At 40.0% G+C, this 16,956-nt stretch overlaps 1 protein-coding gene across 1 annotated transcript in view; it reads left to right on the forward strand.

The window, feature by feature from the left end:
- The window catches only part of LOC115822942 (ankyrin-3-like), a 72,803-nt gene that overhangs the window by 10,185 nt on the left and 45,662 nt on the right, over positions 1–16,956 (forward strand). The window contains exons 2-4 of the mRNA XM_030786908.1: positions 15,011–15,112; positions 15,434–15,532; positions 16,525–16,623. Of these exons, the coding sequence (XP_030642768.1) occupies positions 15,011–15,112; positions 15,434–15,532; positions 16,525–16,623 (300 nt within the window). The remainder of the gene's footprint in view (positions 1–15,010; positions 15,113–15,433; positions 15,533–16,524; positions 16,624–16,956) is intronic.

Consider the following 16,956-nt stretch of genomic DNA (forward strand, 5'->3'; position numbering starts at 1 on the left):
TTGCAGTACACGGCCTCTGGCTCTGCTCAGCCCTTCCAGACATAGTATACTATGACACTGTGATGCTTATCAGTTAGTTTGTTCTTGATATTCATAGTTTATCCATGTAAATGCAACGCTGTGTTTCTGCTTGCACTTACTATAAAATGTATTGATTTAACGAAAAAAAAACCCTCCAATTTTTTTTTTTTGTACATTAAACATAGATCATGTGTATATGTGTGTTTGTGTGTGTGTGTGAGAGAGTGAGCGAAAGAGACAGAGAAAGAGGAAGAATTGTTATAATAACTTCAATCATGTCAAATAGTAGAAATATATTAAACAGTAACACAAACAAGTTACATTTCAAGTCAGAATCGACATGATCTCCCCAGCCCCGTAACAGACTATAAAGCTGAGTCTTGTTAGTGTGTCCGGTTGCTAAATTTCTGTTCATCAGTCTTGTGAGAGTTCCTCAAGGTCCCTTTTTCCGCTTCACTCCAAATGAAGCCTTGATCTGTTAAATGTCCCAGCGGACAGCTTGCTTTGCTGTCTGAGAGGTTTTCTCCCTCTGCCAGCTCTTCCCTGGGTTTCTGCACAGTCACGCTGAGGAGAGGAGAGGAGATGGGCTTTGTTCTGATGAACTTGATGTGAAGGCTCTCACATTGCTCTTTCATCCACTTATTTATTGTGTGTCTCCCAAACTTCTTCTCTTTTAATTCCCGCGGGATTGTGGGTTTTGCTGTTTGCGTCTGTAATGCATTTATAATGTGTATTATTGTTATTATCTTAGCTTTCAAATTGTGAAATGTGTTGATTTAATGGTCACATTGATGGCATTTGGTCTTTATTTCAGGATGCTCTTAGGCTAATGGTGTTCTTGTTTTGAAGTAGAATTAGAGAGTTTTTATACTGTTGTTGAATCTTTATGGCATCCAACAGCTGGTATAGTGGGTCTTGGAATCATAGTAGCATGGTCAAAAACAAAAGGTAGTGTGACAATGTCTTAATGCTAGAAAACTTGGTTATTTATTTATTAATTGATTTATTTATGGTAGTTTTAGTATAATGTCAGTGTATTGTCGCTCCTATGTACTTGATTACGGGTGTCATGTTTGGGCATTTTCCTGTTCAGGAAAACACGATTGTGTGACGGTCATATAAGGGGTTGCTTATATTTCAACTTTTCGTAACAATTTTTGAAACTAATATTTCCAGCTTTCCAACTGTATATATAGCACATTCGCTATTTTGCAGAATGAGTAAAAACGGCAAATATGTGATGATGCCTCTGTTGTTTGCACGCGCTGGTTATCAATGACACCTTCAAGCAGCGCCAGCAATACATGCAGTTTGTGCCCTAGTCCTGTTCTGTATATATGTGTGTATGTGTATGCAAGTGACAGGCCAAAGTGAAAATAAAAAACTGACTGAGGATGAAAACTGACAACCGTTTTCTGTTGTGGAATGTTGAAGAAGGCCCCATTACACAGATGATATTTTTCAGAAATCTGAAAATCTGAAATTTTTGAGGCCTACTTGTTACTGCAAAATTACAGTGGTTGATGGAGCAAGATACTGGCAGATTTATTTAAAAAGTTTACATTTATGTCACGTTTTGTTTGTTTGTTTGTTTGTTTATTCTTTTGTTTGTTTGCTTTCAGTTCAGTTTTTTAAAATAATGTCCTCTAGAAAAGACTGACTGTTCTATAATAACCATTTTTTATCATTTGTTGTTTTGTTTCTCACTTTCATGAAAATCATAAATTAAAAGATAAAATGACTTAATTCATGCAATGGTAAAAAAAGAACAATTGACAAATAAATAAAAAAGTACTGGTGCTTCATTTAGTACATCACTAGTTCATTAGTTCATATGCGTGTGTGATAGAGAGAGAGAGAGAGAGAGAGAGAGAGAGAGAGAGAGAGAGAGAGAGAGAGAGGATTAATGAGAATGAATAGGCACCCCATCTCTGATTTATCTTTTTTTTTCCCTTTTATTTTTTTTTTTTTTGGTTAGTATTAAATGAAACCCACCAAAACCTCATAAACCTCATAAGAGCTTTTTCTTGGGAAATTCACTTCCTATCTTAATTTGCCCAAATCCCTCTCTGACTCCTAATTAAGACTAACATGGGATTAGTATAACACAAACTTGCAAGATGTTCCTGAATCAGCTTTTCCTTTGTTCTCTGAGATTATGATCCAAGAGGGTTCAAGGTAATCCCGTGATCTTTGAGGAGCTCTTTTCAAACCTGCACACCTCTCAGATACTCACTGCCTCTCTCACAGAGAGAACCTGGCTAAACACTAACTCGATTTCTCTCTCATTATTGGTTTAGTGGCACTGCCACACTGAGTATGCCCGTAGCAGTGAGAAAACTTGCTCTCTCAGGTGTTTTAACTTTCTACTCACAGCATAGCTGTCATAAAATACATTTTTATAGCTCTGTCCATAAACAGTCGGAAAATGAAGAAACAAGTTGGGAAAACCCAAACTCTACTCTTACCCGTAAACCACTATTGCAGGATTTAAGATATTTGATTGATAGGTTTTAAGGATAGGATGAAAAGCCTCATGAATGTCAGATTCAAGGACATTGTGTTCCCCACTGAGATGTGTCAGCTGTGATTAGACACAGAGAAAGAGAGAGAGAAAGAGAGAGAGAGAGAGAGAGAGAGAGAGAAAGAGAGCAGCTGTGTCCAGATGGGGACCAACAGTCAGACATCAGAGTCTGACCCAGTATAAAACAGATCTGTTTAAGTTTACCACCACAGACACAGTGTCTGGAGACTATCCTTACTACTGCACCTGGACCAAGGGCTACACAAACATACCCACACACACACACACACACATGCACACACACACACACACACACACACACACACACACACATACACACACACACACACACACACACACACAAAATCTGACTCATTGACTGGCTTGTTGTGGAGTTTTAGTTTCCAGAGTCCAGAATACTTATCACACTTTGTGCATATGTGTGTATGTGTGCATCACTTCATTCTGTGTATTGGGACAGCATTTTTTGGTACAGAAACCAGTGTGGGGACCATGGGGAGATCAATCTGCAGATCACTTTAACATGTACCATCTCCATAGAGAAAGAGAGATTAAGAGGGAGAGAGAGACAGACAGAGATACTAATACATATACTACTAACAGATAGAGAGAGAGAGATACTAATATACTACTAACATATGAAATGGTCTGATTGTCATCAAGTGTTCCCATCAATACTCTGTTCTCATCATTCCAACTGATCAAACTGTCACAGTTCAGATCTGACAGCATGTGTCCAGGCAGCTGTCCAAGCAAATTAATTCTTACTTCGCAATGATTCTTGCGAATGTTTTTTTTTAGCCTGTCATCGTTATCTGTGTTTATCAATACATGTAAACCAATGGCCAGGCAGAAAAATGTCTAATGACTGACTAGCTCAAGCGTGACAAAGGTCACCTCAGACAGTGTGAAGCAGGAAGGTATCACTTTTAGTGTGTCACCCCCCCCACCCCCGCCCCCCCAATGTTCATCTCTGTGTGAAAAGGCCCCTGAATGAGGTTAGACACAGTGTTACAGTTAAGGGAGGTAAAACATGCTGACAGGCATTAGAGTGATACTTCTCTCTCGGTAAATGGATGCACAATTAGTGTGTTTGTGTGGGGGTGGGGGGGGGGGGGGGTGTGCGTGCATGCGTATGTGCATGTGTGTGTGTGTATGAGAAAAGAAAGGGATGATGGAATATGTAGTTCAGTACCGGTGTGGGTTGGAAAAGTCAACATATGAATCAGGTAACAGTAATACACTAACCATATGTATCAGGTAAAGGTAATACACTAAACATATGAATCAGGTAAAGGTAATACACTAAACATATGAATTAGGTAACAGTAATACACTAAACATATGAATCAGGGAACAGTTATACACTAAACATATGAATCAGGTAACGGTAATACACTAAACATATGAATCAGGTAATGGTAAAACATTAAATGCGTAACAGTGTAAACACTGGGGTGCACAGATAGTGGTTTGTTCTCACGATAATGTTGTATTATGTAATGCAGCGTTCAACTAAAAAGTGTAGGAGTTGTGTTGTGTGGGTCCAGAAATGTTAGAGCCATTGTGTGGTTAAAAAGGAAGACAGGGTTCCATAACACTCTTACCTGTTTAGCGCACGATGAAGATGGAGTTTTTGGCAGTGATGATGACATTGTTCTTGTTGCTGGAATCCAACTAGGAAAAGAACAATAGATCAAAATGCAGACTGAGAGAGCAGAGGGTAATTTATCTGGATCTTGAGTGCCATTTGTTGGCTAGCTGCATAACAGCGAGAATACAGAACTATCAACCCGAAATGCTCCTATTTCCTGTCTGTTTAGACAGTTTAGACTTCTGATCTGATGTTGCTGAAGAATAAGATATCTTATAACTGAGTGGCTGGAATAGCTCTGAACTCTTGCTTGACTGACTTGAATATTGACAGTGTTGCAGCCTTTTTTGGCTTCGTATATTATTTCTTTATTCATCTGATTAAAATTTTGATTTATATTTCATTTTCCTGTTTCAATACTATAGAATATACTTATTTATGTACCTACCCCCATAGAGTGCATACCAGTTACTGCACTGAGGAAGTATTTCAAACGAAATAGTATTCAGCTTCACAGAGCTGGTAAGGACAGTTTCCAACCATATTACGCTGCTCTCTCCATAAAAGCTACAGTTTAGAGAAATTAAGAGCAAGATATAAGTGAAATGTTCTAAGCAATTTGCTTATTGAGTATACTCTGTTGAACATAATGTAATAAACCTTACACTGAAACCTTAAACAGAGTCTGGAGGTGTGTGTATCTGGGTGGCGGCCGCTACAGGCAGTATTGTGATTCTCCACTAGAGTCCAGTGTGAGTCAGGTTATAATCTGTTCTTTGACTTCTCTCCACTCCTCGCCCTGTACAGTGCCCTGATTTTTGTATGGAGAACTGTCATTGCTACAGACCATATTCCATACTGATTTTTGTGTGGAGAACTGTCATTGTTACAGACCATATTCCATACCGATTCCCCTCAGTCTCAACACCCCAGTTATTCCTCCTGGGATCTTTTGACTGTCCTCCTGTTATATATGCAGTTATACTGTCGCTATACTTCTCTCTCTCTTTATCTGTCTTTCTGGCCTTCTCTTTCTCTCTCTCTCTCTCTTTCTCTCTCTCTCTCTTTCTCCCTCTCTCACTCTCCACTGAGCATCTTTTGTCCCAAGTGACATGGAGTTGTTCTCCTGCGCTCTCTCTCTCTGTCTCTCTCTCTGTGATCTGTGTGTGTGTGTGTGTGTGTGTGTGTGTGTGTGTAAGTGTTTGTGATTTTGATCATATGATGAATGCCATTATAAGTCACTAATCCACCAATAATTTTCACAATCTAGTGTCCCTGACTGGCTCTCATCAGGGCATCTGTATATCAGCTCCACTCTGTATGAGGTATAAAAAATCTAATTGCTGAGGAGGCAAAGGTCATTAAGTGAACCGGTCTCCACAGTTAACAAACATCTCCAGTGACTTTGCAAGGGATTTGCCTCTCCTCCTTTGCCACATTGCCCTGTTTCCATGGCAACCTCACAAGTCTGAGAACCAGAGAATCTGTGATTCGGCAGTGCATCATGGGATATGATTTTCTTCTGTCTACTTTCTGAAGGCAGAGGCTTTTTTTCACCAACAATGCATCAGAGCATTCTAGCTCCACCACTGATAGCCTGTGATAGCAGACCAGAAAAAGACATAGAAAAAGGCCATATATTCATATTTGCAATGCAAAATAATTAACAACTTAACAGATATCAGTGTTTCTGCAATAGGCTGCCTTCTGCCTGAAGAAAGTAGTCTTCAGCCACAACATTGGCATCTATTAAATTACCAGGATTTCAAGTGTGCAATACAACCTCTTTTCATGTCTACACTTAGTTTATATATATATATATATATATATATATATATATGTGTGTGTGTGTGTGTGTGTGTCTATATATATACAGAGAGAGATATAGATATAGATATATTTAATTGACAGAACAAAGATGATTGTTAACTATATTTGTCAAATCTGAGAAACAGAAGACTCATCACATCACCAGAGTCACCTTCATAGAGACAGTTCTGTTTAGACAAACACAGAAATGAGTATGTGAGACAGTTCTGTTTTAACAAACACAGAAATGAGTATGTGAGACAGTTCTGTTTAAACAAAAGCATAAATGAATATGTGAGACAGTTGTGTTTAAACAAAAGCAGAGATGAGTATGTGAGACAGTTCTATTTTAACAAACACAGAAATGAGTATGTGAGACAGTTCTGTTTAGACAAACACAGAAATGAGTATGTGAGACAGTTCTGTTTAAACAAACGCATAAATGAGTATGCGAGACAGTTCTGTTTTAACAAACACAGAAATGAGTATGTGAGACAGTTGTGTTTAAACAAAAGCAGAAATGAATATGTGAGACAGTTGTGTTTAGACAAACACAGAAATGAGTATGTGAGACAGTTCTGTTTAGACAAACACAGAAATGAATATGTGAGACAGTTGTGTTTAGACAAACACTGAAGTGAGTATGTGAGACAGTTCTGTTTAGACAAACACAGAAATGAGTATGTGAGACAGTTATGTTTAGACAAATGCATAAATGAGTATGTGAGACAGTTGTGTTTAAACAAACACAGAAATGAGTATGAGAGACAGTTCTGTTTAAACAAAAGCAGACATGAGTATGTGAGACAGTTCTGTTTAACCAAACACAGACATGAATATGTGAGACAGTTGTGTTTAAACAAAAGCAGAAATGAATATGTGAGACAGTTCTGTTTAGACAAACACAGAAATGAGTATGTGAGACAGTTGTGTTTAGACAAACACAGAAATGAATATGTGAGACAGTACTGTTTAGACAAACACTGAAATGAGTATGTGAGACAGTACTGTTTAACCAAACACAGAGATGAGTATGTGAGACAGTTGTGTTTAGACAAACACAGAAATGAGTATGTGAGACAGTTCTGTTTAGACAAACACAGAAATGAGTATGCTTTTTCTTTTGCATCATTATGTTAGCTCCTCTCAGTGTGTGATGAAGGCCTTTTCAGATGTTGTTCTAAGGATGTTTTGTGAGTGTCAGAGGATATGAACCATAGCACAATAATATTAATGTCAGAATTTCTGTAGTTGTGTAAGGATAGAGGACAATAGAGCTGGTGTTTGCATGTGTGTGTGTGTGTGTGTGTGTGTGTGTGTATGTATGTTGTCTATATGTTCTGTATGTGTGTGATGTGCAGGGGTGTTGTGGCCCCAATACAGGGGAAAATACCCTCTAATCCTTTTTTAATCTTCCTTATGTCTGTGTGTATGCTGTCTGTGTGTATGCTGTGTGTATGCTGTTAAACCCCCCCCCCGTACGGGTCCCCCTGGCTCCTGTCCCGAATAGCGGCTGCCTCTCTTTACCCCCTCACTCTCTTTGTGAGAGAAAAGAAAAGATAAGCACAGAAACAATACGAACATGTGCAAGTGTATCTGTGTGTGTGTGTGGGGCGGGGGGGCACCATGCTCACTGTTAGTGTGGGGGAGATGTGGGGTGACGATGGGGCGGGAGTAAAAACCCCTTCATGACCTTTTGATTCAGCAGCTATATTTGGTCCCCTTCCTTCTCTACATATCACTATTACAGTCACCCCACCCACCCTTTTCTGTGCGTGTGCGTGTGTGTGTGAAAGAGACGGAGAAAGACAGAGAGAGGGGGAGGGAGGGCATGAACAAAAACAACAGTTATGAAGAAGACGGTACATTGTCTAGTCGAGTGAAAGGATAGAAAAAACATGACAACATGCTGCTCTAAATCTGATGACAGATTTGACCACTAAGAGAGAGAGAGAGGGAGAGAGACAGAGAGAGTCATAGACCGTGTGTGTGTTTGTGTGTGTGTAGAGCAGAGGAGAGACCTCTGTGTCCTGTAATCACACTCAAACACACACACTCAGCTGTATTTCAGTGTCCTGCCACCCCGGTGACTTTTCCACAGTGTCACGTGACTCAATGGCACCTTGCTCTTCCCTCATCCACCGCTGCAGAGAATAATTGACAGATCAGGTTTCACTTCCCAACTGCAGGGCAAAATGGCTGTGGAAGAGGGAGCAGACTTCCTAACTCCAGTAAGTGTCTCTGAGAATATGGGCATTATATATGGGCACTTTTGAGTGAATTTGAGGAAACTGTCCCTTTGTAGTAAAGGGATGTGATTTGCTTAATATTTTGGAGTGGTGTGTCTGATTTAGGAGCTGATGGAAAGGCTTGTTAAGGTCATGGATGTGTTTGTGATGCAGTGTATGAGAGGTGTTGTGATTAAAAAAAAATGTCTCCAACAGAGATGTTTCTCTAAGCGTGGTTAAGTTGTTAAGTGTATTCTATTTACCTGTCTAGAAATCAGCAGGATGCGTTACTTTTTTAAGCTTAAGAGTATTTGCCTTTTAAGGTTTGCTTTTTACTTTGGGTCTAAGTCAAATGAACAGTTTAACAATGGGCAGAGAAGTTGAACTCTGTGTCTCTGTGACACTTAATATAGACATAAAACCTTTAGCAATTTCAACAAACCACTGCTGCTTATAAAAAAAAAAGCATTTAAAAAAACCTGTTTCGTTATCTTTAAATCACATAGAGTGAAATGCGATTTGGAATAAAGCATGAAAAGGTACAACAAAAGTATCTTGACATTTTGATAGGGGTAAATTAGTGAGGTGTTGTAAGTACTGGATTTTGGACTGAAGAAAGGCAAGCTTTTTGTAGAGCAGGGTGGATTGGGGACACCGGTGAGAACTGGTTTAGAAGGAAATATACTAACAATGTCCTCAGAGCTGAAATAAGTGTTGGGCTGCCTGCCACATTGGCATCATGCCTCAACTTTGAGTTTACTACTACAATAATCATTGGTAAAACACCAGTCCATTTTTTGCCAGGCAAATACAGTATTTGGTGTGGGTTTGTGTGTGTGTGTGCGTGTGTGTGTGTGTGTGTGTGTGTGTGGTGTATATGAATTATTGTTGAGAAAGAATGGTCTGGTAACACATTTGATTTATACGTTATCAAACCAGGACTATACTTATTTTCCCCTGTGTGACTACCCCAGGGCACAGGATCTTATTCTTTCGCAGTAGCATAGCTCTTGGTGATGTTGGTTTAACTGAACTAATGACTGTGACTTAATGGAACAAATGGAATCAAATGAAGAGTCTGAACACCTCAGTGAAACCAGTCAATAATCCCAAATCATTCACTTCCATTTCTATTAGTGCTTTAGTTCCACTTCTTATCTTTCAATTAGTGCTCCGTTTCACTGGCAGAGTCAGTGGGTGCACTGAATATGAAGAATGCATTAGTGTAATCAATAATATTGTTTTTGTGTGTTGTTGTTGTTTTTTGTGTGTGTGTGATGCTTGGTCTTTGACATGGGTGGGCGTAGCAGACTGTTCTCCCTCTGGCTCTGTTTTTGTGAGGGGGTGGTACGGGATGGGTTGGGGAGGGATAAAAGCTGTGTTTTTGTGTGTACTGAGGTGGGGGTTACTCTATTTTTATGCTGAGTGTTTGAGGAGGAGTAGGAGCTGTTGTGTTTTTGTAATGGGTGTTGATAGGAACACTACATTGGCTTGTGGGGGAGGGTGAAATGGATTAATTCAACAGTGTGATAGCTTCTGGTCCCTTTATATGAATAACAACCTGCCTAAGGCATCTACAGTAACGCTTTGTGTTCCTGTGAACATGTGTGTGTGTGTGTGTGTGTTTGTCCATATGACATATCGAAACGTGTGTGCGTGTGTAGGGCTGTGTGTGTGTGCGCACGTGTATAAGGGTGTATGGGGGGGTTTGACTTGTGAACCGCGTAATGTTGAAAATATGGGCCGTGCTACCTCAGCAGATCTCCTATCAGCATCTCAGGTCTAGCGGTGCACACAGAACTGTGTCACCAGCATCAGCCTCATTTACACTTTCATTACGTTTTCAAATCTTCCTGCCCAGTGTGTCCTTCTCAGTGACACAAGACTGAGTCTCTGAGAGATTTATCTGTCACCTCACAAGGTGCTGATTGTGTAATACTGTATGTGTCTTGGGTTTGGGAGTTCCTCTATATGTACTTTCCTCAGCAGTCTCTGTGTGAATGGGTGTGATGATGATAGTGATGTGAGGAGGAGGAGGAGGAGAGGAATGAAGAGTATTATTGTACAGTGAATTCACTAGTGTTAAATTTGGTCTGAATGTGGTTTACATTATCCCATACCTTACTGTTTATCCTTATATTTCCTGAGTTAGGAACATTAAGTTTACCCTAAAAGTTCTTTGACTGTGACATGTGTTAACACTGGTCCAATCACAGGCTTGACCCTGTATCACTGGGGTTTGACCACATCATAACCACTTCAATAGTGCAGTGTTATCGGTGTGAATCTTAAACTTACAACAACAACATGCATTTGGACACTTAGAGCAGCTGATACTTGATACTGGAACATAATGACAGCTAACAAGACTAAACTCATTTTGTGGTTTGGAGGAGACAGCGTGATTATTGTTTGTGGTAAAAATATCTCCCTGTGGAATGAAGGGCTGAAATATTTGTGATACATTTGAATGTGCTGTGTTGAGGTGGTGCTGTGTAAGTGTGATGTATGTAAATGTAGTGTGTTGGAGTGGCGCTGATGTTGTCAGGGTAGTAGTGGGAGAATGGCAGGGACAGTAGTCACCCTGTCTGCTGCCACACTGACAGGACCACTTTGTGTTTCAGGCTTTTCTGTTGATGCTGCATTATTTGAGCTGGCTGCTTATCTCAAACCAAGACAGAGAAAGAGAGAGAAGAGAGAGAGAGAGAGGGAGAGAGAGAGAGAGAGAGAGAGAGAGAGACTACATGGTCTTGGCTTCCATCCCTGGTTAAAATTAAAGTGAAAAAATTACTTGACTGTCATGCTAAATGGAATGTTATCCTGATGTTTATAATCTAAATCTGATGAAAATGAAATTAATTGATCATAGGCCTTCATACATGTACAGTAGAGCCCTCCCTCTTTCTCTCTCTCTCTCTCTCTCTCTCTCTCTCTAATGTCCCTGGACCTCTGATGTGTGAAGGTTAATCGTATTCGCAGAGCTAATCCCCCCTCCATCCTCAGACACTTATAATTCTAAACGACATGACAGCACTTTTATGCCAATTCAGTGTCTGTTTGTCCTGAAAACCTAAAATGGTTAGGAATGCTCTCTGAATGATTTGATGTTTATGGGAAGAGGAGGCAGCTTTCTGCAATCCTGTGATGAAGATGTCCATGAAGAGGTCATATTTGTCATACTTAGACTACATGAATGAGACACCCCATACATCTTCATAAAACATTTCCCCTAGCATTTAAGTCCTAAGGTCACCGCTTAACATATGTTAGCTCTATCATTCAAACTGATTACCTTTGATGAATGACATAATACTATGTATAGGTGGGAGTACCATGACAAAGATGCAGATTTGGATTTACAAAGAGCTTTTAGTCAAAGACCAATTTTTCTCATAACCACGAGAAAGAGCTAAAAATATCAAAATACCATGGAAGCAAGAATAACTTTAATGGTCACACAAATCCAGAGTAGAAGGCACAGCTTGTAAAAAAAGTTTTGTTCTTCTCACGGTGTTCTTCGCTACAATTCTTGCAGCATATAACTTGTCTTCTGCAGAAAGACCCTAAACATTACGTAATATCACGTGTGTGAGTGAGAGGTAGATGCGTGCGTGTGTGCGTGCATGCGTGCGTGCGTGTGTGCGTGCGTGCGTGCGTGTTTGCGTGTTTGCTAAAGGATGCTTGCATTCTAGCTTGCGAGTATTTTTTATATTTCTGTGTACACGATGTACACACATCGGGGCTTCTGGGAAATTCCCACGCTGAATTATACATGTGCACTGTCTTAAAGTGTGCAGTTTTCAGAAGGCAGTTTTATTTTTAATCTTTCATGGCACATGGCCACAAAAATGTTCCTTTTTTAAGCCATTAAAATACTTTGTTTTACAGCTGCATCGTACTATTTAAAATGGGAAAAAGTCAGCACACTTATTTATACTGCCCGTACACATAGCCATGAAAAAGCTGTACAAAAAGTATCATTCACTGATCTTTAGGATGCCTTGTTTACCTTTACTGTGTGCTGTGGATACTGCATAATATAATCTCTGGATGCTGTGTACAGGTGAATGCGGAATTTGTAACAACCATTATTAAGTAGTTATGGATGATGTAATTATCCAGTTATCCAGTAGGGCACTTAATATTATAGTAATGATATATAATGTGTGTCTTAGAGGTGAACACATTGTGAGATTACAGTTGAGCAAGACGGCCGAAGGTTGAAAGTACAGCTGAAAGTTCCACAATCTCCCGACCACTACATGTCTTTTTTTTCCACAACATTCATGATTTTCAGTGAAAAACTGTCAGTTCTGTCCCTATCCTGAAATGTTATTGTTGATAAAGAAAGTCATTGAGGTTCTTCTTCTGGCTGTGACAGCGCCATCAGTCACTGCCAGAGGACATGTGGATTGAGGAGTTTTGTAGCTTGTAAAGCATAATGAAAATTCACTGAAGCTGATCGTGTCGTCAGTTTGTACACTGATCCTTTACACTGAACTAAGAGGGTTTCCCAAACTGTGATGGTCTGCACACTTTTGATAAAAGCAACAGCACCAAGATATTTGGCTGTTGATATATGATTACTGTTGTTAAAATACTAAACAACGACTTTCAGTTCGAATGTGTCGACCATTGCATTAGTCTGGATCATTCTCTTGATCTTCATTTTCTGTGTGGTAGCAAAAATTCCCAAGCCAAACCCCCCTGGGATTCTTCTAACATTGACAGAGAGGAAAAACTCATTAACGGAGAGATAACGGGGAGGGAACATGTGCTCATACACACATGTCCATGCATACCCACACACATACACACACACACACACACACACATGCACACACACACACGTGCACACACACACACGTGCACACACACACACACACACACATACACACGCACACACACACACACGCACAAGCATGCATACATGCAAACATTGTGTAAAGAAGGACATGGCACAAATAAGTCAGGTCCAAAAAATGCCCTCTAAGCAAAGACATTAGTACTGTGTGATCTGTCATTAGTGGAGACTGGGCCATCAGTGTGTCCTGTGGGACTGGGACTTCCCAAAGGAACACAGGCTTTATCCTTCAAGGATGGGAAGATTAAATGATTTTGGCTAATGCGATGCACGGGTCATCAAGAAATGAGTGAAAGGATGACTGGAATATATGATCTCTTATTCAGTCAGTATTGAAACACTCACATCCACTGACACACACACACACACACACACACACAATCGTTTTTCCGTATTCTCATTTCCTCTTTCTCCATGATGGTTCTCATGTGGCCACTGTTCTCAGTCAATATCTCCTGTGAAATCTGAACAAAAATCTCTTTTTCCCATTAAAGTTAAAGACATGTTTATAGTGAGCTTTTAACTCAATGAAAATGCCAGCATTGATACCACATATCTCTAACTTATTATACTAGTGTGCAAGAAAGTCTCCTTTCGTTCCTGCCTCCACCTCCTTACCCCATGGACGTGGAATGATTTCTGGAAAAGAGGTTGAGAAAAGAGGGAAGGATTTAACTGGTGAAGTTCATTTGCCCAGTTTACCGTAAGGGTCTTTATTGGGAGCTAAATTTAGAGCATCTCTGATCTAGTTAATTTAACATGGAATTCCCCATGTGATCCTCTGATAAAATCCCCTCCCTCATACTGTCTGCAATGGTAAAACAGATTTTGCTTTTACTGTAAAGGTTGTGTTTTGTCAAGCTTTGTTGTTATTGCATGATTCACAGGAGTGGAAGGTGGTCCTTGCATTTCGCTGTGTGTTCATTTATGTCAGTTACAATGTCCCCAAAAATAAATGGACAAACCTGACCTGACATGACAAGACTAAAAGTTCACACACACATACATACTGACACACACCGACACACCGACACACACACACACACACACACACAGACACACAGAGTAAAAAAAAAAACTGCATGCCCTGTCTTTTATCAGGGTAGTTTCGGCTTTTTCGAGACAAAGAACAGAACCATAGAAACAAGGGACAAGGAGTCAAGAAGCAGTGCAGAAAAGCATGTTTATGTGTGTGTGTGAGGGAGAGCGAGTGGAGGAGACAGAGACAAAAAAAGGGTGGGCGGGTGGAAGGGATGAAGTGGGAGAGAGAATACTCTTTGTTCATTGGAATTCTGAATTGAGTGCTCATGGACTACAGAATTCATGATGAAAGATCTGTCAGCGAACTGTGGGAACTTTGTGGGGGAATGTTATGAGACAGAACCACAACAGGAAGCAATGGAGGATTTGAACATCACTAAATAAACGTTTGGGAGGCTCATTTTGTTTTTTGTCTTGCGATTTTTTTCGGCAGCCTGCGAAACATCGTGATCCTGGATTTTCATTTTGTGAGATGTTTTTAAGCCAAAACAATATGTAGTGTTCAGTGACACCTAAACAACACACTCTGTGTGAAATCTATGGCTTTGCAGAAGCCTTTTTTTCTTTATTTGTTTGGTTTGGTAATCCCAACCAAATGCTACTTGAAGTCACTTTTGGGCTAGTGTTGCGATCCTAAAATGGAGTTGGTATGGCTGCTTCGTTTTGAGTCTTTGTGTCACCTTAGAATGCAACGTTTCGTTAAATTGCATGTACCATACTGTCACAAAGGATTTCTGTAGCGGATGACGTTTCTGCTCTGTATTTATATTCTCACCAAGAATACTTTATGTTTGATCTCTGCTGGACCAATGGTTTACCTGTACTTAACCACCTGCGTTTTTTTTTTTTACCTGATTTTCATTCGCATGAACTAAGACCCATTATTTCTCATTGTCCTTTTTCTGCAGTCGGACAGCAATGCCAGCTACCTGCGGGCAGCAAGGGCAGGCAACCTGGAGAAGGTCCTCGATTACCTGAAGACTGGGGTTGATATCAACATCTGTAATCAGGTGAGGACATCTAGAGCATGTTCATTAACGAAACATCCAGTCTCTGATTAGAATGTGCTTTAGTCTTAGATTGTGTTGTGTGGCTTTTTCACAGAACATAACAAAAGCCTAAAGTCTGTTGAGGCTCTGACACTGAACATGTCATCATGAGACAGTCAGTGCTTCATAAAAATGCATGTCATAAAGTAGTTTGGCTTTTGCTCAGTTGATTAACATGCTCCTCTGTCATGTTGCTTGAGTAGTGCTCTGTGAGATGCTTCAGTTTCACAGGTCTGTATGTGATGTTCTTGAGTAATGGAGTGTTTTTGCCTCCATGGTCAGAATGGACTTAACGCTCTCCACTTGGCCTCAAAAGAGGGACATGTGGAGGTGGTGGCAGAACTTCTGAAACTGGGTGCAAATGTAGATGCAGCCACCAAGGTGAGTCATTCTCTCTCTCTCTCTCTCTCTCTCTCTCTCTGTCTCTCTGTCTCTCTCTCTCTTTGTCTGTCTCTCTTTTGGAAAGACAGGGTGCTACACTAAATATTATACTGCTTTGTAAACATTTACAAAGAGTGATACAGTTTCTGTATTCAACTGTACCAGAAATCCAAAATGAGGTAAAGTGTTTTTTGATAATGCCCTACAAATGACCTTAACACAGAGTAGTACACCTGTAACTACAGACATAAACACCCTTTTAGCTTTTGAATTCAGCTATTCTGTTACTTGCTCTCATTGTACATCAGTCACTATGGAAACAAGCACTGGTTATGTAAATATGCTGAGGTATGAAAAAATCAGCTTTGCCAAGAGCACTTCAGTTCAAATTAAATATCAGCTACTTCATTCTGAGAGACCATGGTTAGATACAGTGAAAATGTCCTCAAAATTTTCACTTAAATGGGAAACTGATTAGCAAATCAAAAACTTTGGGAAGAAGTAGACTTAAACTTGCTCCTTGAGTTTTGCTGTCAATAACTGACAAATTGGAATATCGATTGTTTTGATTTTTTTAAGTCCAATTTTAAAACTGTTCTACAGAAGAAAAAAAAACACAAGGATGTATGTCCAACCTTTATTTTGTTTCCAGTAGAAAACAACAGTCTTAAACTCTCAACTCTTCTCTGTCAGAGCTGTTATGTAGTCTGTATATAAGAGGCAGAACACCAGGCATATCCACATTCATCTGAGCACGTTCACTCGTTTATAAAAAGACACCCCTGGCTTTATTTACACTCCTGGAATGGTAGCTTTGTTTATGCCATTGGGGGTATCGGAAGTGACACATCGTTGGCAACGGGCATGGAATGTTGGGGTTGAAGGGGGGGCAGGAATGCTTGTTGCACAAAAGTGTTCCCTCCACTCTGTCCTCTGGGCAGGTGGTACAAAGATTAATGGAGGCATGGTTCTCATTCTTTCACCTAATCCAGAAAGGAAACACAGCACTCCATATTGCATCGCTTGCCGGCCAAACAGAGGTGGTGAGAGAGCTAGTGACCAATGGAGCCAATGTGAATGCACAGAGCCAGGTATGGACATCTCTGGATATTACAGTGCACAACACAGTCATAATGCAAACCACTGATAACTATTTTACTATTTCCAACTTCTCTGTTTAAGCTTTACACTTTACAAAAAACACAAACATGATGGCACAGACACAGGACTTAACAATATCTTAGCAATAGCAGTCAGTTTTCTCTGTAATTGGCTCCTGTTTCAGTTTTGGTGCCTGTGTTTGGCATATGTTTTTTAAACAAACATATCTTTATACATAACATGTGATGTGATATAAGTTATTTGAATGAACTGAAATATTTGACACTGTATGTTATGCTCCGTGCAGTTTTAATGCAGTCTTA

Source organism: Chanos chanos, chromosome 10, assembly GCF_902362185.1.
Source record: "Chanos chanos chromosome 10, fChaCha1.1, whole genome shotgun sequence".
Lineage (NCBI taxonomy): Eukaryota > Metazoa > Chordata > Actinopteri > Gonorynchiformes > Chanidae > Chanos > Chanos chanos.